The following is a 24,557-nucleotide window of genomic DNA, read 5'->3' as shown; positions in this document are numbered from 1 at the left end:
GTCGATGTGATCGCCGTCGGCATGCTGCCTCTACATTTACCTACGGGATTAGTTTTGAACCTTAATAATTGTTATTTAGTGCCAAGTTTGAGCATGAACATTATATCTGGATCTCGTTTAATACGAGATGGCTACTCATTTAAGTCTGAGAATAATGGTTGTTCGATTCATATGAGAGATATGTTTTATGGTCATGCTCCGATGGTCAATGGTTTATTCTTAATGAATCTCGAGCGTAATGTTACACATGTTCATAGTGTAGATGCCAAAAGATGTAAAGTTGATAACGATAGTCCCACATACTTGTGGCACTGCCGCCTTGGTCACATTGGTGTGAAGCGCATGAAGAAGCTCCATGCTGATGGACTTTTGGAGTCTCTTGATTATGAATCATTTGACACATGCGAACCATGCCTCATGGGAAAAATGACCAAGACTCCGTTCTCCAGAACAATGGAGCGAGCAACCAACTTGTTGGAAATCATACATACCGATGTGTGCGGTCCAATGAGCGTTGAGGCTCGCGGAGGATATCGTTATGTTCTCACTCTCACTGATGACTTAAGTAGATATGGGTATGTCTACTTAATGAAACACAAGTCTGAGACCTTTGAAAAGTTCAAGGAATTTCAAAATGAGGTGGAGAATCAACGTGACCGAAAGATAAAGTTCCTACGATCAGATCGTGGAGGAGAATATTTAAGTCACGAATTTGGCACACACTTAAGGAAATGTGGAATCGTTTCACAACTCACGCCGCCTGGAACACCTCAGCGAAATGGTGTGTCCGAACGTCGTAATCGCACTCTATTGGATATGGTGTGGTCTATGATGTCTCTTACCGATTTACCGCTATCATTTTGGGGATACGCTCTAGAGACAGCTACATTCACTTTAAATAGGGCACCGTCTAAATCCGTTGAGACGACACCGTATGAATTATGGTTTGGGAAGAAACCTAAGCTGTCGTTTCTAAAAGTTTGGGGATGCGATGCTTATGTCAAGAAACTTCAACCTGAAAAGCTCGAACCCAAGTCGGAAAAATGCGTCTTCATAGGATACCCTAAGGAAACTGTAGGGTATACCTTCTACTTAAGATCCGAGGGCAAGATCTTTGTTGACAAGAACGGATGCTTTCTGGAAAAAGAATTTCTCTCGAAAGAAGTAAGTGGGAGGAAAGTAGAACTCGATGAAGTACTACCTCTCGAACGGGAAAGTGGTGCAGCTCAGGAAAATGTTCCTGTGATGCCCACACCAACTGAAGAGGAAACCAATGATTATGATCAAGGTACTTCGGATCAAGTTGCTACTGAACTTCGTAGGTCCACAAGGACACGTTCCGCACCAGAGTGGTACGGCAACCCTGTCCTGGAAATCATGTTGTTAGACAACGGTGAACCTTCGAACTATGAAGAAGCGATGGCGGGCCCAGATTCCAACAAATGGCTAGAAGCCATGAAATCCGAGATAGAATCCATGTATGAAAACAAAGTATGGACTTTGACTGACTTGCCCGATGATCGGCGAGCGATAGAAAACAAATGGATCTTTAAGAAGAAGACGGACGCGGATGGTAATGTCACCATCTATAAAGCTCGACTTGTCGCTAAGGGTTATCGACAAGTTCAAGGGATTGACTACGACGAGACATTCTCTCCCGTAGCGAAGCTTAAGTCCGTCTGAATCATGTTAGCAATTGCCGCATACTATGATTATGAGATATGGCAGATGGACGTCAAAACGGCATTCCTTAACGGGCATCTTAAGGAAGAGCTGTATATGATGCAGCCGGAAGGTTTTGTCGATCCTAAGAACGCTAACAAAGTATGCAAGCTCCAGCGATCCATTTATGGGCTGGTGCAAGCATCTCGGAGTTGGAATATTCGCTTTGATGAGATGATCAAAGCGTTTGGGTTTATGTAGACTTATGGAGAAGCCTGCGTTTACAAGAAAGTGAGTGGGAGCTCTGTAGCATTTCTCATATTATATGTGGATGACATACTCTTGATGGGAAATAATATAGAATTTCTGGACAGCATTAAGGCCTACTTGAACAAATGTTTTTCAATGAAGGACCTTGGAGAAGCTGCTTATATATTAGGCATCAAGATCTATAGAGATAGATCGAGACGCCTCATAGGTCTTTCACAAAGCACATACCTTGATAAGATTTTGAAAAAGTTCAAAATGGATGGGTCCAAGAAAGGATTCTTGCCTATGTTACAAGGTGTGAGATTGAGCTCAGCTCAGTCACCGACCACGGCAAAAGATAAAGAAGAGATGAGTGTCATCCCCTATGCTTCAGCCATAGGATCTATTATGTATGCCATGCTGTGTACCAGACCTGATGTAAACCTTGCCGTAAGTTTGGTAGCAAGATACCAGAGTAATCCCGGCAAGGAACACTGGACAGCGGTCAAGAATATCCTGAAGTACCTGAAAAGGACAAAGGACATGTTTCTCGTTTATGGAGGTGACGAAGAGCTCGTCGTAAAGGGTTACGTCGATGCTAGCTTCGACACAGATCTGGATGACTCTAAGTCACAAACCGGATACGTGTATATGTTGAATGGTGGAGCAGTAAGCTGGTGCAGCTGCAAGCAGAGCGTCGTGGCGGGATCTACATGTGAAGCGGAGTACATGGCAGCCTCGGAGGCAGCGCATGAAGCTATTTGGGTGAAGGAGTTCATCACCGACCTAGGAGTCATACCCAATGCATCGGGGCCAATCAAACTTTTCTGTGACAACACTAGAGCTATTGCCCTTGCCAAGGAGCCCAGGTTTCACAAGAAGACCAGGCACATCAAGCATCGTTTCAACTCCATCCATGAAAATGTTCAAGATGGAGACATAGAAATTTCCAAAGTACATACGGATCTGAATGTCGCAGATCCGTTGACTAAACCTCTCTCGCGAGCAAAACATGATCAACACCAGAACTCTATGGGTGTTCGATTCATCACAATGTAACTAGATTGGTGACTCTAGTGCAAGTGGGAGACTGTTGGAAATATGCCCTAGAGGCAATAATAAAAGTATTATTATATTTCAATGTTCATGATAATAGTCTTTTATTCATGCTATAACTGTATTATCCGGAAATCGTAATACACGTGTGAATATATAGACCACAATATGTCCCTAGTGAGCCTCTAGTAGACTAGCTCGTTGTGATCAACAGATAGTCATGGTTTCCTGGCTATGGACATTGGATGTCGTTGATAACGGGATCACATCATTAGAAGAATGATGTGATGGACAAGACCCAATCCTAAGCATAGCACAAAGATCGTGTAGTTCGTTTGCTAGAGCTTTGCCAATGTCAAGCATCTCTTCCTTTGACCATGAGAGCGTGTAACTCCTATATACCGTAGGAGTGCTTTGGGTGTATCAAACGTCACAACGTAACTGGGTGACTATAAAGGTGCACTACAGGTATTTCCGAAAGTATCTATTGTTTTATGCGGATCGAGACTGGGATTTGTCACTCCGTATGACGGAGAGGTATCTCTGGGCCCACTCGGTAATGCATCATCATAATGAGCTCAAGGTGACCAAGGTGTTGGCCACGGGATCATGCATTACGGTACGAGTAAAGTGACTTGCCGGTAACGAGACTGAACAAGGTATTGGGATACCGACGATCGAGTCTCGGGCAAGTAACGTACCGATTGACAAAGGGAATTGTATACGGGGTTTGATCAAATCCTCGACATCGTGGTTCAACCGATGAAATCACCGAGGAGCATGTGGGAGCCAACATGGGTATCCAGACCCCGCTGTTGGTTATTGCCCGAGAGTGGTCTCGGTCATGTCTGCATGTCTCCCGAGCCCATAGGGTCTACACACTTAAGGTTCGGTGACGCTAGGGTTGTTAGGAAGACCAGTATGTGACTACCGAATGTTGTTCGGAGTCCCGGATGAGATCCCGGATGTCACGAGGAGTTCCGGAATGGTCCGGAGGTAAAGTTTTATATATGGGAAGTTGTTAAACGGGCACCGGAAAGTTTCAGGGTCATACCGGTATTGTACCGGGACCACCGAAAGGGTTCCGGGGGTCCACCAGGAGGGGCCACCCCTCCCGGGGGGCCACTTGGGCTGCATGGGGATAGCAGCCAGCCCCTAGTGGGCTTGGCGCGCCCTCCCCCCCTTGGGCCCATGCGCGTAGGGTTGGGGGGGAAACCCTAAAGGGGGCGCACCCCCCTTGCTTGGGGGGCAAGCCCCCCACCCCTTGGCCGCCCCCCCCCCCTCCTAGGGTTTTCCCTAGAGGGCCGGCCCCCCTTGCCCTTTCCCCTATATAGAGAGGGGTAAGGGGAGGGCTGCAATACACCACAACTCAAGGCGCGGCCCCTCCCCTCCCCAACACCTCTCCTCCTCCGTACGTGCTCGGCGAAGCTCTGTCGGAATACTGCTGCACCAACTGCACCACGCCGTCGTGCTGCCGTTGGTGCTGCCTTCCTAAACCTCTCCTTCCTCCTTGATGGATCAAGACGGAGGAGACGTCTCCCGTCCCGTACGTGTGTTGAACGCGGAGGTGCTGTCTGTTCAGCACTTGGATATCGGTGATCCGAATCACGTTCGAGTACGACTCCATCATCACCATCCCCTTGACAAGCTTCCGCTCGTGATCTACAAGTGGTATGTAGATGCAAACTCTTCCCATTGACTCGTTGCTTAGATGAACTCATAGATGGATCTTGGTGAAACCGTAGGAAAAATTTTAATTTTCTGCAACGTTCCCCAACAGCAATATCCCAAGTAAATGGAGACTTTGACGCCAAGGATCCGAAAATGGCAGCCTACCGTAATGCCATCTTAAAAATGTCAGCCCGGTTCGAAGGACTCGAATTACACCACGTAGCCCGGGATAATAACCAGGCAGCAGACGTGTTGGCACGCATCGGCGCAAAACGCGACGCCGTCCCTCCAAACATCTTCCTGGAGCGGCTCTTTAGCCATCCGTATTATGGGAAGAGGAGTCCGGAAACGACAACCCGGAACCAACTGCACCACCCAACACAGAACATTCTGATACAATCGGTGTCTTAGCCAATGAAATAACACCTTCAGCCCATGAGATAATGGCAGTAATTGCCCCATGGATGGAACCATTCCTAGCCTACTTAATCAGGCTGGAACTCCCCGAAGACCAAAATGAGGCCCGCTGCATAGTTCGGCGATCTAAAGCCTACAAGGTCCATGAGGGAGAACTCTATAAGAAAAGCACAACCGGAGCCCTTCAAAGGTGTATCTCCAAAGAGGAAGGGCGAAATCTCCTGGCTGAAATTCACGCCGGACTCGGCGGGCACCACGCTGCAGCCCGGGCCCTTGTAGGCAAGGCCTTCCGTACAGGATTTTATTGGCCGACAGCTCGGACAGATGCTCAGGACTTAGTCCAACGATGCGTTGGTTGCCAGCTCTTTGCTAATCAAAGCCACATGCCACCCACCGCCCTCAAAACTATACCCATCACTTGGCCGTTTGCGGTCTGGGGGCTTGACATGGTCGGACCCCTTAAAGGGGGAACCCACAAGCACAAATACTTATTGGTCATGGTGGACAAATTCACCAAATGGATAGAGGCCAAGCCGGTTAAAACGGCAGAATCCGGACCTGTGATAGACTTCATATCCGGGGTAGTACACCGTTTTGGCGTCCCCCACAGCATCATCACTGATAACGGCACGAATTTCACAGCCGACGAGGTCAAACTCTGGTGCAAAAACATGGGCATCAAGCTCGACTACGCTTCAGTCTACCACCCTCAAACTAACGGTCAAGTGGAACGAGCAAATGGTCTAATCATGAGCGGCATTAAACCCAGATTAGTGCGGTCCCTCACGGAATCTAACACGCACTGGGTAGAGGAGCTTGACTCCGTACTCTGGGGGCTGCGGACCACGCCAAACCGCACTACCGGATTCACACCATTTTTTATGGTATACGGTGCTGAGGCAGTTTTGCCCTGCGATATAATTCATGACTCACCTTGCGTGCGCATGTACGAGGAAAGAGAAGCCGAGTTGGATCGGCAGGACAGTTTGAACGCCTTAGAGGAGGAGCGCGACGTGGCAAAATCCCATTCCGCATTCTATCAACAGCAGGCTCGAAGATATCAAAGCAGGGAAGTATGGGCCAAAACTTACAATGTTGGCGAGCTAGTTCTACGCCTGCCGGACAAGAAAAAGGACAAACTTAAGCCCAAATGGGAAGGTCCCTTCATCACTGACCAAGTCCTTACCTGCGGTGCATACCGTCTACGCAACGCATCTGACAACCGACTCGAGCCAAACCCATGGAACGCAGCCCGTCTCCGAAGATTTTACGCCTAGCGCCGGACTCAGGGTTCGTCTCCTTCCTCCGTCCACCTTTCATATTTTTTTTCACTGTCTTTGTTTTCCCTCCTTTTTCCTCCCCCTCTCAGTACAAGCCTCTTGAGGGTTGATCTGCGCTTTGTTCGCACTCACTCGATGTGCTACTCGCACTCGTTATACCTGGGGGCTTCTTTAACAGAAGCTTATTTATACGGGCTTCATGCCCAACACATGTGTCACACTTCCGCATGTACCTTTTGATCACCATTATATGCATCGATATGACTTAAGTTTTGGCCAAGCCGGGTTGCCTGGCTCCTGTGCTTACCCCTACGTTCTCGATTGTTCGGCTAGGAGGTAAAGGGAGCACCTCTGCGATTGTTACTGCCGGGTCAGCCGGATGTGTACCTCAGACTGGGTGAAGCCGAAGGCTAGCGTTCTTAAGGGAATATTCGGTCGGTGACCTGAAAGATGATTTATTACTTACCTATTTATCTGCCCCCAGATGCTTTTTCTGCTATTTTCGCAGTGTGGACATGCACTTTAGGGCATGCCTCCCAGGGAAAGGAACCCTTAACGGAACTATTCTCCCTGGAAGATGTTTCTTACTAACCATGTAATATAACATAGCCCCAGTTCTTTTATAATCGTAAGGGTATTCGGACACACTCCGGACTGTTGGGTCCCGAGGTTGAAGCGAAAAGGTTCGCAAAGACAAACGATCTACAATCCGGCTAGAAGGCATTCTACATGTCATTTTAAAATTACATCGTCAAGCTGACTGATTGTACTCCTCTTCAATCCCATCTAACAGGCTGTCTAATTTACAGTCCTGTTGGGAATATTTCGCGGCCAACTCTACTTGGCCGTACATCAGGCTCACAGGGATCTCCTTCCCATCGGGCCCAACAGGTCCGACCTCGCCCATGTGGTTTGGGTCAGCCTTCGGGTACCGCGTCTTCACCATGGACCAGGCCTCCCTGGCGCCTTGACGGCAGGCCGATATCTTCCACAGACGGATACGCCGCCGTACTCCCTGAAGCTTCTCAGCAAGCCCTCCAAGACCCTCGGGTAGGGAGACGGAAGGCCATAAGGCCTAAACGACGCCGCTCATCGCTTGCCGAACACGTTCGTGTAGTTGCAGCAGCTCAGGAAGAGGGTCTCCCATGGAACCAGGCATCTCCTCTGCCGGACGACCCGTGAGCACACCTACAGACACATTTCTGTCAATCGACTTCCTCGCCGAACTCTTCTTTTCAAAAGAGTTTTGCTCAAGCACTTACTATAAATGCCGCGACGAAGCCACCGATTCTCCTTTACGGAGTTAGACAGCTGGACCCGGACATCTTTTAGTTCTTCGCCCAGCTGGGTGTTGGCATCTTGGAGTTTGTTCCTCTCCTGCTGCACCCTCATAAGCACCTTCTCGCCGGCCTTCAACTGGCGCAGCAGATGTTGCTTGTCCGGATCTAGTCCGGCACCCTCTGCAATATTATTGTCAGACTATACACACACGCCGCACTTCATAAACTACTTCTCTTTTCAAAATATGAATTATCAGAGGGGGTCTCCGTGGCTCCCCCGGCAGCGACTAGTGCGGCCTCAAGTTGGGCCTTGCATTCTTGAAGCTCCTGGGATAGGTGGGTATTCTTCTCGGTAAGATCCTGCATAACAAATGATCCTTAAATCAGTTAGTTTGACTATTTTAAGTCTCGGGGGCTACTGGCATATATAACTATTACAATTCCTCACTCGTATGTCTTTTACATACTGCTCCGCGGCTCTGGTTAAACCATCTTGAGCAGCACGGAGGTGCGTGTCTCCCGCATTAAAGGCATTCAACGCCTCTGGGGAGAAATACGCATCACGAAGAACTGTCCGACGGCGCCTGTGATTCATGGCGCTCTCCACCTCAGACCTGGTGGCGGACAACCTGTCGGCATCCTCCGTTGGAGGAGCATCCGGCTTGCGCCTTGCGCTCGCCTCCCCCTCCGGATCAGGCATTGGAGCCTGGCTGGCGGAGGCTTGGTTGGCACCCTCTCCGGACTCAATCCGGCGAGCGCTCTTTCTCTTGGAAGAATCATGAGCATTAATATACCTCCCAGGAGTCTTTCCCTTAAAAGACAATGGTCCACCATACCTTTGCAGCGACGTTTCGATTCGCGCCGCACTCCTCTTCCGCCTGCTAGGCCGCACTGACCTCGTTTGGTCAGTCGCCGCGGGCTCGGCTTCCCACCGTAAAGGCACCTCCTGCGAAGCACCATTGGTACATGGTGGTCAGAAATAAGCATTAAAAAAGTAACGGTGTCAGGACTTCGGTCGTACTCACCTGGGAAGCCGGACATAAACCGGGGTAGTCAGCCGTAATGGCGACTAAAGCATTGTCTATGCTGAACTGGTGGAACACCCCGTCAATCAAATCCACCTTTATGTCCGGATCCTCTTCGGAGGCCGGATCAAGGGATCTTCCCGGATCCTCGGGTTGTGGAGTTGGGCTTTCTATGCCCTCCACATCCCGCGCAGTTCCTGCGTTGAAATCATAAAGTAAGACACTTATCTTTGAAAGCACGGATCAGATATATAAACGTCCGCTTACCCAGCTCCGAGGGTAATTCATGGAGAATCCATTCAATGGACTCGTGCGGAGGAAGTCCTCCCTCTCCCCCTTGTACAAGCCAGACAGGATCTTCACCAGATCGGCGGCCGATCCCGGCCCCGTGCGGCCATGACGGGTGGCGTCATTCTCCCCGTTGAAATCCCACATGGGGTGGCCCCTATATTGGAGCGGCTGCACCCCTCGCATAATGCATGTGGCCATGACTCCAATCATGGTTAATCCGGAATGGGCTAGTAACCGTATCCGTCCCATTAGATAGTGGACGCTCCTGTCATCTTCCCGTTGAGGGCTCCGTGGGCGCCAACTCAGGCGTTTCTTCATAGGAGCGTTGCTAAACTCCGGGAGGCCGATCCGTACTGGGTCCGGTAGCGGGGCGTATTCCATATAGAACCACTCCGAAGGCCAGTCTTCGGACGCCTTCCTCGGGGTTCCGGATAGATATCCGGTCCCGGCGATGCGCCATATTTTGGCTCCGCCCACTTGATATATCGACCCCTCGTGAGAACGGGGTACGAGGCAAAATAGCCTCTTCCACAGCGCAAAATGGGGCTCGATGCCCAAGAACAGCTCGCAAAGAGCTATAAAGCCCGCGATGTGCAAAATGGAGGCGGGCGTGAGGTGGTGAAGTTGGAGTCCATATAACTCCAGGAGCCCCCGGAGAAACGGATGTATGGGAAATCCGAGTCCCCTTATTAAGTAGGGGACGAAGCATACTAGCTCTCCTTTGGAGGGATTGGGGACGCTCTCCGCCTGCTTCCCACCCTTGTAGGTGGCCAGTCCGGCTCGAACCGGAACCATAAAGGCTGGGGGAAGGTATCCCTCTGCTTGGAGCGTCACTAACTCTCTATGCGGGACTGAGCATCTCCTCCAATCTCCTGGCGGAGGACTGGGAGCGCGAGAAGAGGAGCCGCATCGACTATCCATGTTGGAATGGATTTTTTGTCAGATGCTCCTCGATAAGTACTTGCGGAAGGAGGATGGTGTGATTTGAATCTGGATCCTCGCCTCTCTTATAGGCAGCTTATTCATGCAGCTAGGGGGTAAAACGTAAGAATACCCTGGCTTTTCGCATTCGTACAACACGTGGAAGAAGGCCATTATTGGACGTGGAAGCCAAGGAACGCAGCATTTATGAAGCAATCGGACACTATCTGGCAAACACATGGAACATGAAGGAGAACCCGCCTTGCAAACGCCGAAGACAATATACGCACCGGACTCGTCATCATTGAAGCCTGGTTCGGGGGCTACTGAGGGAGTCCTGGACTAGGGGTTGTCCGGATAGCCGAACTATCATCATCGGCCGGACTCCAGGACTATGAAGATACAAGATTGAAGACTTTGTCCCGTGTCCGGATGGGACTTTCCTTGGCGTGGAAGGCAAGCTTGGCGATACGGATATGTAGATCTCCTACCATTGTAACCGACTCTATGTAACCCTAGCCCTCTCCGGTGTCTATATAAACCGGATGGCTTTAGTCCGTAGGACGAACAACAATCATACCATAGGCTAGCTTCTAGGGTTTAGCCTCTTTGATCTCGTGGTAGATCTACTCTTGTAACACACATCATCAATATTAATCAAGCAGGACGTAGGGTTTTACCTCCATCAAGAGGGCCCGAACCTGGGTAATACATCGTGTCCCTTGTCTCCTGTTACCATCCGCCTAGACGCACAGTTCGGGACCCCCTACCCGAGATCCGCCGGTTTTGACACCGACAGTGGTAGCAACTCGACGGTTTTTGTTATTCGATGAAAACACATTGTCGTTTCCTCGGCTAAGCTGGTAGTACAGAAGCATAAAAGGCAACAATTTTGGGCAAAAGATAAACAAAATAAGTGTATTTTTGTTGTTACCAAATAAATATTACATTAGTAGGAAGCACAAAATGTACCGGTATTGTTGTGAAAAGGGCTTTGAAGCTTATTGTGCTTTCTAGAAACTTCAATTTCAACCAAAATTACATAACCATTCTAATGAGTAGTAGCATATAGGTAGACTAGGATGGAATTTGGGTCGTCTATTCTCCCGGTGCCTCCATATATACATCCCGGGCAATTTCTTCCCCTCAGTTTTCTTCATTTCATTCCCCAAATCGAAGTCGATCATTAGGGGTTAACAACTACATTGTGTTAGTGTTGTAACTGACAGAGTTGCTCGTGAATCTTTCTGGATGCATCCAATCCCTAGTTTCCCGTTATAATTAGCTTGATCGACTCGATACAAAACTACGAGACAAGTAGAAATGCACAGGCAGCCCACCCCACTCTAGCAAATCAAAATAGCTATGAGTTGGTCTAGATTTCAAACTCCATCGACACCTTTATAGTGGCATATGGTGGTGGTGGTGGTGGTGGTGGTGGTGGTGGTGGGAGAGGGGCAGTACTTTGGTTATTGTGCTTGTAAATGAATACACATGTGTGCCTTACTAGTGAAGAGGGACAGAGCGCCAGTGGATGGCTAGGAGCAATGGAAATAAAATCGATTGGTTGGGATTTGGGTTTGTTGGCATCCGTAGTTTATGTTGTCATGTTTTCTGTGTTGTGTGTTTTTTCAAATCAAACTCGCATTAGTTAATTTGTGCATAGTTTGCACGGATAGGATAGTAGCATTTCAAATCTCGTCGTCACCGAGTCTCTTTGTCAGCACCCATCACCGCGAGAGTATCCGGCAAGATCCATCGTATCGCCCACATCTCCATGCTCCGCACTATGCATACATATCCCCTCCGGAGGTAGCAAGTTGACGGGTGCCATGTCGGTCGATGCCCACACCGACGTCGTTTCCCGCCTAATATGGGATTCTGGAAGCGTAGAAGGCAACTTTGTTTAGTGGGTGAAAATAGGAAATAAATAAACGAAACGAGAGTATTCCGGGTTTACCTATCCAATATAATACATCAGCATGAAGCACAAAAAATACCAAATATTGTTATGAAAAAGGTTTTGAAGGCTCACAAGCTGTCTAGAAACTTCAAACCCAACCAAAATTCCAGAAAAAGAAAGAAAAGTAGGTAGGTTTGGTGGAGTGGGATCGAATCTGGGCCGTCCATTGTGGCCACGCGTGCTATATATATTCGCCCGGACAGGGTTCCTCCCCACAGTTTTCCATTCCATTCCGTTCCCCAAATCGAAATCGAAATCGAATCGAGGAACAGATTTACGAAACGGAACTGCGAACTCTTCTTTCCCCTCGATTTCTTCGCTCGCTCGCTAATCCCACCCACCGCCGCCGCCGCCGCCGGTCGAACTCCGGCGAGGAAGCTCGCTCGCTCGCCGGCTAGCTAGGGTTAGGATTGGGCCGCCGCGAGTTCTTCCTGCTTGATTAATCTCCGATCTGATCCGATCCGATCCACCGCCGATTCCGTCGATTTGAAACCTTCCGTAACCCTAGAAACACACCCAGGGCGATGGATCCCAGCCAGATGATGCCGCGGAGCTTCCCCATGTGGCCGCCGCCGCCCCCGCCGGCCGCCTCCGACGCCATGCCGCCGCCGCCGCTGCCGCTGCCGCAGCCCTTCCTCGCCCCGCCCCAGGCCAGCCGCGGCTGGAAGCGCAAGAACAACCCCAACAACAACAACAACCTCGCCGGCGGCGGCGCCTACCAGCCCCCCGCCATCGGCGACCTGCAGGTGCAGAACCGCGCCAAGGCCCGCCGCTGGTTCAACAACCCCAACAACCCCGGCGGCGGCGGCAACAACAACCCCAACAACGCCGGCGGCGGCCGCAAGTACTTCTTCCCCAAGTCCAACAAGGCCGGCAACAACAAGGCCAAGGCGCCGCGCAACACCACCTCCTTCATCATCCGGGCCAAGCGGGCCGGGGGCATCGCGTCGCTCGTCTCCCCCAGCCCCGTCACGCCCGCCGTGCTCCCCACCCCGCGCATCTCCCCCTCCCGCGAGGGCCTCTCCGACATGGCGCAGCAGCAATGGGGCGTCGACGGATACGGCTCCATGAAGGGCCTCATCCGCCTCCGCGCCTCCTCCCCCCGCCACCCCGGGGACGCCGAAGGCGACGACGATGACTCCAGCAGCGGCAGCGACGTCGAGGAGCACGTTGAGGTCGAGCGCCGCCTCGACCACGACCTCAGCCGCTTCGAGATGGTCTACCCCGGCGGGATGGCCAACGGCGGCGCCTACGTCTTCGAGGACGACCAGGACGTGCACGTCGCCAGGCTCGAGGAGGAGAACCTCACCCTCAAGGAGAGGCTCTTCCTCATGGAGCAGGAGGTCGGCGACATGAGGCGCCGTCTCGAAGCCATCGAGGCGCGCTTTGCTGGGGCTGACGGCGCTGCTGCTGCTGGCAGCGCGGACAATGCTGCTCTTGTCCTCCAGCAGAATGCTGGTGCTGAGAATGCTGTTGTTGTCCTCCAGCAGAGGGCTAATGCTGATGCTGAGAATGCTCTTGTGGAGAATGGCGTTGATGCCGCGGCTGTTGCTGCAGGCGACGCTGTAATTGAGTCTCTGGAAAATTCTAATGCTATTGCTGCTGGTGCTGAAAATGCTAATCTTCTTGAGAAAGAGAAGGTTGATGCTGCCTCTGCTTCTGATGACACTGTTGAGGATGCTCTGAAGAATGACACTGAGATGGATGTTGCTACCTCTGCTTCTGCTAATGTAGTCGCTGATGCTCTGAAGAATGACACTGAGATGGATGTTGCTGCCTCTGCTTCTGCTAACGCAGTTGAGGATGCTCTGAAGAATGACACTGAGATGGGTGATGCCACAGCTGATGCTGGCAACTTGGTTGAGGATGCTATGGTGAATGTCGCGGTGGTTGCTGATGTCGTCACTGGTGCTGATAATGCAGTCAAGGAGTCTGACATTACCACGGGTGATGTGGAGCAGGAGAAGAGCGTTGAGGACATGGCCGGTGCAGGTTCAGAGAAGAATGCAGAGATGGCTGATACTACTGGAAGTGGAGAGGAAGAGGGCAAGGAGCAGGCCTGATGCTCCAGCTACAAAACGGTGAACAGAGCAAGCAGGCCTCTGACTCTGATGATGTGTGCTCCTGCTTGGAGATGGAAGATGGACAGTGGAAAAATGCACAAGGGTTTCCTTCCCTGGTTGTTTGTTACTGTACATACTTGCAGATGAAGCCATGCGACGCGTTTCGGTTTTGGGGACTGAAACGCCGCGTGACCGAGGCGGTGGTTTGTCGGCGTCGGTGATGATGTTATATGTTTGTTGTCATTTTGAGTTCTCTATATCTGGAACCTGTAGAGGGCAGGCCTGGCGCAGTGGTGAAGTCCTCCCCACTTGTGCCAAGAGGTCCTGGGTTTGAACCAGCCTCTCTGCATTGCACTTTGCAGGGGTAAGACTAGGTTCCTATAATCCCTCCCCTGACCCCACCTTGTGTGGGAGCTTCTATGCACTGGGTCTGTCCTTTATATCTGGAACCTGTAGTGTTTTAGCTAGCTAAGCTAAGCTGCTGCTCAAGGTGGTAGTAAGATACTCGTATGGATTTGTTGTTGCTGTTAAGATGTTGTTGTTAAGATGATGACTCTGTTATTGCTGTATCCATCCATACCGTGCTGTCATGTTTCTTAATCTGGTCTCGCGTTATCGTCGTTATTTTGAATTTTTTGTGGTTTGCTATTTGAATTTACTCTGCTGTGAATTGGGACAGGTGCATAAACTTCATCTGGTCAAGCTGAAGACCAAGATGAGCAACATGCTGGCCTTCCTTTTTCCGGATATTTAATTATGCTCTACTCTAGATGTCACCTGTAGATTTTTACTTTTCACTGAACTTCATCTTATTTTCCCCTACCAAAGCACAGATGTTCCCTTTCGCATGAAAATTGTCAAAAATCACATCTGATGCTACCGTGAACATGTAAAAATAGAAATCAAAAGTTTCTAAATTTCTTTTCTGCTTGTTTTGAGTTCTTTCTTCGCGCCAAAAAAACATATGCTCCTGGGAGCCGAAACGCCGCTTTTTCTGTTTGTTTTGAGTTCTTTCTTCACGCCAAAAAACATATGCTCCTCGGAGCCGAAACGCCGCTCCTTCGATGGTCTTCCTTTTTTCCCAGTTTTATGACTACTTTTTTCGACAAATACTAATTAGACTACCAAGACAAGGTAATTTCGCTTCCTGTAAAATGCATTGATGATCATTAAACTTGTCGGGACGCTCTCTTACGCCTCGTGCGACAACACGTCATTCACCAACCTGTCAGGACGGGGATGAAAACGAAAGGAAGGGAGAGGTGTATAGTGTAAAAAAATTAGGCGGGACAACGCTAAAACAAGATGTGTCAAACGCGTCACTGCAGTAAGTATGGGGGGACGGGATTCGAACCGTACGCGGGGTTTGTACAAAGATGGAAAACCTCCAATGTATAACTTCAAATGAATATGCTCCAAGTTCTATCAATTCTAGCCGAAAACAAAGAGGAGTAAGAACATGGATGCTCGTGTGGGGCCCCTTTAGTAATTTCAGCAATTTGTATATGATTCTCCCTCATTTTTCTTGCCTCCCCCCTCTCTACCTCTTCTCCGCCGCTTTGAGGGTCGCCTACTTCCCCCCACCCTTCCTTTGGGGACCCACCTGACTAGGGTGGGGATGAGAGAGGACGACATTCTGCTCCTCTGAATAGTGTATGTAGGTTAGCATTTAGGTTTAGACCTGCCTCGAAGGCGACTAGTGCTATGTCGTGGAGGAGCTTTGCTCCAGCACTCGCAGGTGGCGTTAGGAGCTCATCTCCCTCCTTCCAGCCGATTTCCATGGTGGGAAGCCGCAGGGACTTGGGGATCTGGCGAAAGAACCCCGGGCAATAAGCTCGCTTTAGCGAAGGATCTGATGTTGCATCTACTCTCTCCCTTGTTTCTTGTTCGCTATGGTGTCGAAAAGAAGGAAACGGGGTGGAGGGCCTCAAATTCGACTCCACATGGGATTTTGCAAGCCGCGATGGAGCTCTTTGGCCAATCTACTTCCACTACATCAACCTTTGTCGTCGAAACAAGAAACCAAATAATGAATTTGTTTCGTCGAGCACCTTTTCAACCTCCATGGTGAAGCCCCCTCTCCTTGGTCCGAAGAGGGACAGGAACATGACGAAGATGGTGGCAACCACAGCTTTGGTGAGGTCATCTGTCGCAGCAGGACTAAAGTGCTTTTTTACCTTTCATTTCAAGGTCATGTTTGCAAATTGGTAGGACATAATTACTATTTTGAGTAAGGTTTGGGGAAGAGAGGTTGTGGAGAAGACGAGCAGAGAGAGGCTGATTGAGAAGACAGGAGTAGAGAGTGTCTGAGGTGGAAAGTGTCCTCTTCAATACTATAGACATCCTTACATGCCATGGAGAAGACAAGAACGGAGACAAGCTGATGGAGAACAAACACGATAACAAAGAGATGCTGATGGAGAACACGAGAGAGAGTGGTTGTGGTGGAAGGTGTCCTATTCAATGTTATAGTACATCCTTCAACGTTGTGGAGAAGACGAGAGCAAAGAGAGGCTGGTGGAGAAGACGAGAATAGATCAGTGGCTGTGGAGTAAGGTGTCATCTTCAATGCTATAGTACATGCTTTCAGCGCTGTGGAGAAGACAAAAGTAGAGAGACGGATGGAGAAGACGAGAGTAGATCAGTGGATGTGGAGGAAGGTGTCATCTTCAATGCTATAGCACATGCTTCAACGATGTAGAGAAGACAAGAGTAGAGAGACGGATGGAGGAGACGAGAGCAGAGAGAGGTTGATTGATAAGACGAGAGCAGAGAGTGGTGTGGTGGAAGGTGGCCTCTTCAATGCTATAGTACATCCTTCAACGCTGTGGAAAAGACAAGAGTAGCGAGACCGATGGAGAAGAGCAGAGAAAGGTTGATTGAGAAGACGAGAGGAGAGAGTGGTGTGGTAGAAGGTGGCCTCTTCTATGCTATAGTACATCCTTCAATGCGGTGGAGAAGACAAGAGCAGAGATACTGATGGAGAAAAGCAGAGAAAGGTTATGATGGAAGGTGTCCTCTTTAATGCTACTAGTAAGCGTGCACGTGCAATGCACGTCTAATTTGGGTTTAAACTTTGGACACTTGAAGTTGTTTGTTCCAATCCACATATTGATAAAGCAGAGCCCTTGCATTCCGATACAAAGTACCTAAAATGTTATGTCCATGCTACCTAAAATGGTATGTCCTTGCATAAGCTTCACATGTGACGCAAGAAAATAGAAGTAACCTCCGCTTCACACTGGCATCATTTGACATGGTCTGACATTTAAATGCGAATCAGTATGACCCTAGAACAAAAGTGTATAACATTTAGAATAAGAGACTGCATGGATTATCACTTAGCACAGGAACTGAAGTGAGCCAACTGATGTGTGTTTCATTCTTCATGGCAAACGTGGAGAGAAAAAGAGTTTGTACTCATCTGCCAAACATAACTAAACATTTTATAGACGGCACACACATTGTTCATACAAAAACAGGGGAAAATATAAAATTTTAAATTAAACCCTCCCAATTTCAAAACCAAGCGGAGCCACCGTTGGTTGTTTTCAGCTGCACGGCAATCCAAGCCACATCTTGCATAATGGAACCATGGATACTCCAAGCCCTATATCGCTCGTTTGTGCTTCACCAACCCCTGCAATTCAAAATTGGCAACTCAATAAGCCATTTCCATCAACACTTTTACAACCACTACACTGAAATCTACAAGTGGCTGAAATTGTTCAAGCATTTGTGCAACATCCAGAGAATAAAATAATAACCATGATAGTTTCCTACCTGAAACTAAAAGAATTTGATCTCATGTTGGGAGTGGACGCATCATGCTACCATACCACAGACTTGGTTGGTGTCGAGCCCTTGCCCTAGCTCACCGCGGTCTCTCTCTCTCTCGCAACAAATGGAAGAAGAAAGAAGGAGGAGAGAGCACTATGGACACAGTGAGGTTTTCCGGCGCACTAACGCCTGCCGCAACAACGAATTTTCCAGAGCACAAACTCTACACCCCCGCCCATTGCAACGTACCCACGCGGGCTTTATACCCTGGGCCAGCTCTGGGCGCGAACCCCACGCCTCCTACATAGCCGGGTGCCCGATCGGCCCGCGGCTCGCCCTGACCGGTTCGCCAACGACCTACTCCTACTACGGCGCTGTGTCGCACGCACATACACACGCGGACCCAAACACTACACACGCATGCACGCCACGGTCCGGACCGCACCCGGCGCGCACACGCACAGGCACCAGACGCGTTCGCCGTGGCTTATTAGCGAACAGACTTGATTCATGGCGTTTGAAGGGACAAGCTGAACTTAAATAATTAGAAACAAGGTATGCAGACTCATAATGTAATCAAAATCTGGACAAAAAAATGCTACTATTAACAACAACATAATGAAGGTAAATTAGGTGCTAAAATAAGGAACAAATTATTTACTTTTATTTGCTAATGGGTTATCATTAGGTAAAGACAACAAAGCAACACTTCAAAAATGATACAAATTTTTGACTATAGGACATTTTTAAACTTATACATACAGATCCACGCTTTAGTAATATAACTCAAGCTCATGGGATACCTGCATGTTTGAAGCTATCCATTTCATATTATGCGAGATAGTTGATGCTTGATGGTACCTTCTCTTACACAAAAACTCAAAAGGATAGAACACTTTTGCAGCTACTTAGTCTGGTCTGTGTAAAAAAGGAAATAGCCAAACTGAACTTTCTTAGTTGGAACTTAGTACACACCCTGATGTTCATTGCTACAATATTGAGTGTCATGCTGGTTATAATTCAGATTGAATACCAAGAGTCCAGAACAGATCTGGGATTGCCAAGTGAGTACAACATTTTAGGGTTCAAAATTAAAATATGGAGCTTCAAATTTACTCAGGGTAGGAGGGGATGTATGGCCTTGGCTACAACAGACACATGATTAAAATCATATCTCTGTGCCAAATTTTATTATAATGCAAGCTTAGAATGAAGGATTCTAACAAAAATATTAACGAACATGGTCACCAACGAACTTGAGGCTCTTCTCATCCTGTATTGGAATAGCTTTCTTTTTAGACTTATTCCATTCATAGTTTGGTAGTTGCTTTACCCAACTTTTGTAGAAACAAACAAGCTAATCTTTCAATGATGGTCAGGATCTCCTCCAACGGGATCGTCTTCCTGCACATTTTCACCATGTGAAGATAGCAATTAGTGTTTATCTGAAAGCTAAGACCTTCTGCACCCGAGTGCACATGCTCACGAAACTCAGTCACTCAGCCCTTGAGGCAAACATGGACATACCCGTGTAAACCCCCAAAAAAGAAAAGGAAACAAGCTAACGTGGAAGGGCTAATACATCAAAGACCACCATTCTTTAGACAAACTTGTAAGCAGGACTCACCTGTTCACACCTTCAGCACCAGATTCAAGCAAGAATAAACATACACACACACACACACACACACACACACACACACACACACAAGGAGTCTATAATTCCACCCATAGAATGGATCCATAACTGAATACTTCCTACTAAATTCATCAAATAAGGTTTGATTAGCATAACAGTCCAGAAAGTTTGCATGACTTTACTCTGGAGACGACATTATTAATATGTGATGGGCAATGTTCCCTTTCCATCTTTTGTATATCTGTCAAGTAAGCGATGAGTAACAAAGATGGCAATGTGAAATAGTACATGAGCAGTCCAGAGTTTCAAGAAGTAGAAGCACCTTTTTTTTTACCAAGGCCACAAAATTTTGAAATCTCAGTTAAACTTTGCTTTTACCTTTCTTTACTTGTCTTCTCCACGACATTTCTTCTCTCCACCTTACTCGTAATCTCTTTCTTGACGGCAGTTCCCTCTCTTCCGGTATGCTTGTTTTAGGAACCTTCCGGTCCCCTCCCTGTGTCTGAAAAAAAATTGCCTATGATTTTCCTTCTTAACCATGTTATAATATGATTTTGTTTTTCATCAACAAATAATGACAAGTCAACCTTTGGTGTTGACTGGTTGGGCCCACGAACGAAGTAGAAAGCCCATCAAACCCAAACCCAAACCCAAAGCCGGATCTACTACTCCCCATCCTCTCCAGCTCCGGCGCCGGCGATGGCGATGGCGGATCCTCCTCGGGCATGGAACCCCAACTACGGCGTGGTGGGCAGCGGCGACCGCCGCCTGGCCTACTCGCGCCAGCCCTCCTTCTCCTCCTCCCCGCGCCCCGGTCCCGGCCTCGCCCGCTCCGACTCCTCCATCCCCATGCCCCTCCCCGTCCCGCAGCTGCCCAAGGCCGACGTCCGGTACCGCTGGCTCGCCACCCGCCCGATGCGCCGCCTGGCGCTCCTGCTCGCCCTCAACGCCGCCTACTCCGCCGTGGAGCTCGCCGTGGGCCTCCTCACGGGGCGCGTCGGCCTCATCTCGGACGCCTTCCACCTCACCTTCGGCTGCGGCCTGCTCTCCTTCTCCCTCTTCGCCATGGCCGCCGCCCGCACCAAGCCCGACTCCACCTACACCTACGGGTCAGCCTGCACTGCCTGCTCCTTTGCCTAGTGGATACAGATACAGTGAATTTCAGTTCAGTTTAGTTCATTTGGATCCATTCGTGCTCCTGACTTTGCTATCCTGTCATATCCTATCCTGCAGGTACAAGAGATTGGAGGTCCTCGCCGCCTTCACCAATGCCGTAAGCGTCGCCACCCAACCCGCCTCTTTAACATCCTTGTTTGTATAGAGTCTATTTAGGGAGACAAATCATGTAGTAGTAGCAAAAACCAAGTGGTAGTGCTGCCAAGTCCAACTTACATCACATGTGTTGTGATATGTTTGTCAAACACAACTATCCTCTTGTCCTGGTCATCTTAAATTTACCTCCCCTGTTTTCTCGGCAATACCGATGTCGAATAGAAACAAGAACACATATGCAAACACCTTAACACCATGCTATGATAAAAAACATATGCTTCAATTGCAAGGCAGCGGAAACATGAATTTTGTATGTAGCAAGTAAGCCAGCAACAACAGCTAGAATTTCTTGTCGCACAAAACTGGAACAGTCTGTTGATGCCTTTACATTACATACTATATGAGTGAGCCTTTGGATTATTTGTTTAATTTCTTTGCACTAAGTGGCACACTTTCTGGCCTTTCTAACCTTTTTTGTGCTAACGTTTTGACCGCCTCCATATGGTTGTTTATGTAGACAGCTGTTCCTGCTGTTCCTGTCTTTCTCCTTGGCTGTTGAATCGCTGCATTCATTTATGCAGGATGAGTCTGAGCACAAGTAAGCGCCATTTATGTATGCTGACAGATGGCTCTGTCAGAATATTCTTTTCTATGTTGGTTGTCGAATGTGTTTACAGGTTAGGAGGGAAAAAATGATGTTCCCATGTGATGAAACTGGTCATCTTGTTCATGCAAATCCAGTCACTCTAATGCATCATTTTGTACTGTGTTACTACTTACTAGTATGATACTATGTGTTAGGTTTATCCAGTCCATCGTTGTGAGTAACTGAATTGTGTTCTCAAGGGAAAGTATCGAATTGATCAATGTTCTTCAAAAACACCATTGCATTGCACCTACAGTTTATAGTCAACAATACACAAAGATTGGGGATCCGTTGTCCAACTTCTGTGACCTCTTGCATTATTTCCCTGAGAAACTGTGAATTTTGTGTTCTTTTATGTCCCCTTGCATCTACCACATTATTTCTTTATTCACGGCCTATCAATCTAAACTGTTTGCTGTCCTAATATTTTTTCTTTCTCTTATAAAAAATATGTTTCAGGCATTACCTCATTGTTTCTGCAGTCACAAACCTTTTGGTCAACTTACTTGGTGTCTGGTTCTTTCGGAGCTATGCTCGTGTTAACATAGGTATGCAAGTGATTGGTATCCTGTCTGTCTCTGGCAGATCTGTCAGGATATACATCTTCTCCTTGCTAAGTATCATAATTTGAAAATAGACTGATCAATGGACATATCATTGTCTGTTGTTGTTAGTGTACAGGAAAGCAGAGGATATGAACCATCACTCCATCTGTTTACATGTTCTGGCAGATTCAGTACGGAGGTACAAACAGTGGCATGATGCATCTCTCCTTCAATTTATTTTGCATCTTTGTTTTGGTACCCGTCTATTTTAATTGACATCTGGTATCTCTCTCTTCCAGTGCAGGCTTGATACTAGCTTCTTGGTTTCTTTCATTGGGGTAAATCCTTTGACAGCTTTCCTCTGCTCTTTTATGATGGCGTTTGGGTTTTGGCTAAACACTTCTGTTGTTAGGATTGAGAACGCAGAGGTGTTGTGCCTGGGAATAGTTTCGGTGGCGGTGTTCATGCTTGTTATGCCTTTGTTCAAAGCCACGGGCAATGTCCTGCTGCAGATTGCGCCTGGCAACGTGCCACCTTCAGCCTTCATCAAGTGCGGCAGACAGGTAAGCATCTTATCTTACTTTTTTTGAATAGCTATTTGTTTAGCAACGCCACCTTTGACACGGCTGAGGTATCATTCTCCAGATTACTGCCTGTGAGGATGTCTGTGAGGTATCCCAGGCTCGGTTTTGGGAGCTTGTGCCTGGTCATGCCGTGGGTTGCCTCTCCATCCGGGTAACAAGATAATTTCAGCAAACTTGACTTGTTGATACCTGATAGTGCTCGAATGACTGAAGTGGGGCATTGGGTGTGTGTGCAGGTGAAGAATAGCAGTGATGATCAATCGGTGCTCGAATACGTGCATGGACTGTACGAGGATCTAGGGATACATGACCTGACCATCCAGACCAAAAAATCTTAGATACAGATACTTTTTCTTGTCTAGTGGATCTAGTTTTTACGTGGTAGAAAATAGACCAAGAAATTCTGGAAGCTGTCTTGTGTTTGTTTGTTTATGCTACTAGTGTACTCGCTGTGGCAGTTGGTGCTGTGAAACAGGAATACAACAATTGCATACATGACGGGGTTTTTTCCCGCATGCGGAATTCAAATCTTGCTCTGATTACGGATATCACCAACCGTCATTTGAATATTGTTGTGAAATCGCAATTTATTCATGTGCTGAAGCTTTTAGCATGGTATTATGACGGTATGATGATGATCATTCCATTTCCTCGACAAGTAATTCTGGACGGAGGGAGTAGATAATTAGCATTAGTACATAAGTGGTAGCAGAAACACGTAAACAAACACATGACTCATCAATCAGATGTATCAGGCCTTGTCGTGCCCGGCAAGGGTCTTGCCGGGGGTCTTCGTCTTCTGGTTCCACGTGGACCCATAGGTTGTCAATCTCTATGAAGATCTGCATGCTCGCATGCGTTTCCAAATTTTGGTCTTAACGTTGTCGATGCTGTCAGAACCCTCAGCCCCAAGGGTGATGGGCTCGCTGGTGCTGCGTAGGCTGCCCCGACAAGGGTGTTGCCGGGGAGGTCCAGCTCGCCTTCTGCTCCTTGTTCCTCGAGTATCTGTCCTGGTGGTCTTCGCATTTCATCTTCCTCTGCCCCGTCAAGCCTCGCTACAGGTGTGGCTGCGACTGCCCGTGTGCAATACTTCTGTACACCGTAAAATAGATGGGGCACGGCAACCGTGGTATATTTAATTTGTTTCCTAACTATTCTTCATGCAAGACTTTCCCTACTTACATTTTATTTATTTTTTCTAATTATTAGGCATGCAAGACTTGCCATACAATAAAACATACTAATATTGACTTTGTTTGAATTGATGCGGGTATCTAATACACGTATTTTTGTTTCCTAACTATCTAATATGGGTATCTAATACATACCAACGAAATTATATACATACACAGGTATATATATATATATATATATATATATATATATATATATATATATATATATATATATATTCAATAATTTGTTTTTTCAACTATTACATTTATTTGTTTCCTATGTCTAAAATGGGTATCTTATATTTAGTAACTAAAGTATGTACATACGCGGTTATGTATATACCCAAGAATTTATTTTGTTTACTCATTGTATTTTATTTTTGTTTGCTAACTATCCAATACGGGTATTCAATACCTACTGACGAAAATATTGTAATACCCGGTCGACGTATATAACTGGCTATATGAATAAAAGTAGGAAAATATTGTACATACTCGGTCGACGTATATACCTCAACTGGAAATACCCAATGTATCTGCACACTTATATACTCAATTGTGTGCAAAAAGCTTCAAAAATATTGTACATACCCAGTCGACGTATGTAAAGTAAAATATGGCTACATATATATCCGGCTACGTGACGTATGGGTATGTAATATATACCCAACATATTTTGCGTACAAAACATACCTAAGATATTTTGGACTATGTACATATATACCTAGTGATTTATTCAAGATATTAGAAACTCGGTGATAAAGCATAGCATATATAAGAAAGAGAGATGGGCTAACCATAACGCATAAAAAAATGACCTCCATTATAGGCAAAAAGGTGCACGTACGATGAGGCATGCATAGACTTAAAACATGACCATTTATTAATAATTTTCTCTATCCTATATAATCTGGGCGGGTATTAAGTGTCTATAGCAACTAATAATTCTTACCTAATAAGATTTACCCATTAATGATAATACTAATTATACATGCACACATCTTAGAGTCATCCAACGGTTGCTAGGCGAGGTGCTTT

The 24,557-nt window shown here is 47.5% G+C and overlaps 2 protein-coding genes across 4 annotated transcripts; both read left to right on the top strand.

Annotated features, from left to right (window-relative positions):
- The first annotated feature begins 12,041 nt into the window (after positions 1-12,041).
- LOC119325876 lies at positions 12,042-14,478 on the top strand. Its single transcript, XM_037599595.1, has one exon. It carries the CDS (start codon positions 12,340-12,342, stop codon positions 13,876-13,878), a length of 1,539 nt encoding a protein of 512 aa, XP_037455492.1. The 5' UTR covers positions 12,042-12,339; the 3' UTR covers positions 13,879-14,478.
- Positions 14,479-19,958: 5,480 nt separating this feature from the next.
- LOC119325887 (metal tolerance protein C2-like) lies at positions 19,959-22,911 on the top strand. Of its 3 annotated transcripts, none has more exons than XM_037599609.1 (9): positions 19,959-20,406; positions 20,531-20,570; positions 21,151-21,167; positions 21,675-21,763; positions 21,890-21,959; positions 22,060-22,098; positions 22,173-22,323; positions 22,406-22,495; positions 22,581-22,911. In XM_037599609.1, the coding sequence occupies exons 1-9, from the start codon at positions 19,997-19,999 to the stop codon at positions 22,680-22,682; spliced, it is 1,008 nt and encodes a 335-aa protein (XP_037455506.1). In that variant the 5' UTR covers positions 19,959-19,996; the 3' UTR covers positions 22,683-22,911. The 3 variants fall into 3 exon arrangements, with proteins under 3 accessions (XP_037455506.1, XP_037455503.1, XP_037455507.1); XM_037599606.1 differs by having other exon boundaries at positions 21,091-21,167; XM_037599610.1 differs by lacking the exons at positions 22,406-22,495; positions 22,581-22,911 and having other exon boundaries at positions 21,091-21,167; positions 22,065-22,098; positions 22,173-22,312.
- Positions 22,912-24,557: the final 1,646 nt, after the last annotated feature.

The sequence above is a fragment of the Triticum dicoccoides genome, chromosome 6B (assembly GCF_002162155.2).
Source record: "Triticum dicoccoides isolate Atlit2015 ecotype Zavitan chromosome 6B, WEW_v2.0, whole genome shotgun sequence".
Classification (NCBI taxonomy): domain Eukaryota; kingdom Viridiplantae; phylum Streptophyta; class Magnoliopsida; order Poales; family Poaceae; genus Triticum; species Triticum dicoccoides.
Note: the sequence above shows the minus strand (reverse complement) of the source record. Positions and strands in the feature narration are given on the sequence as shown.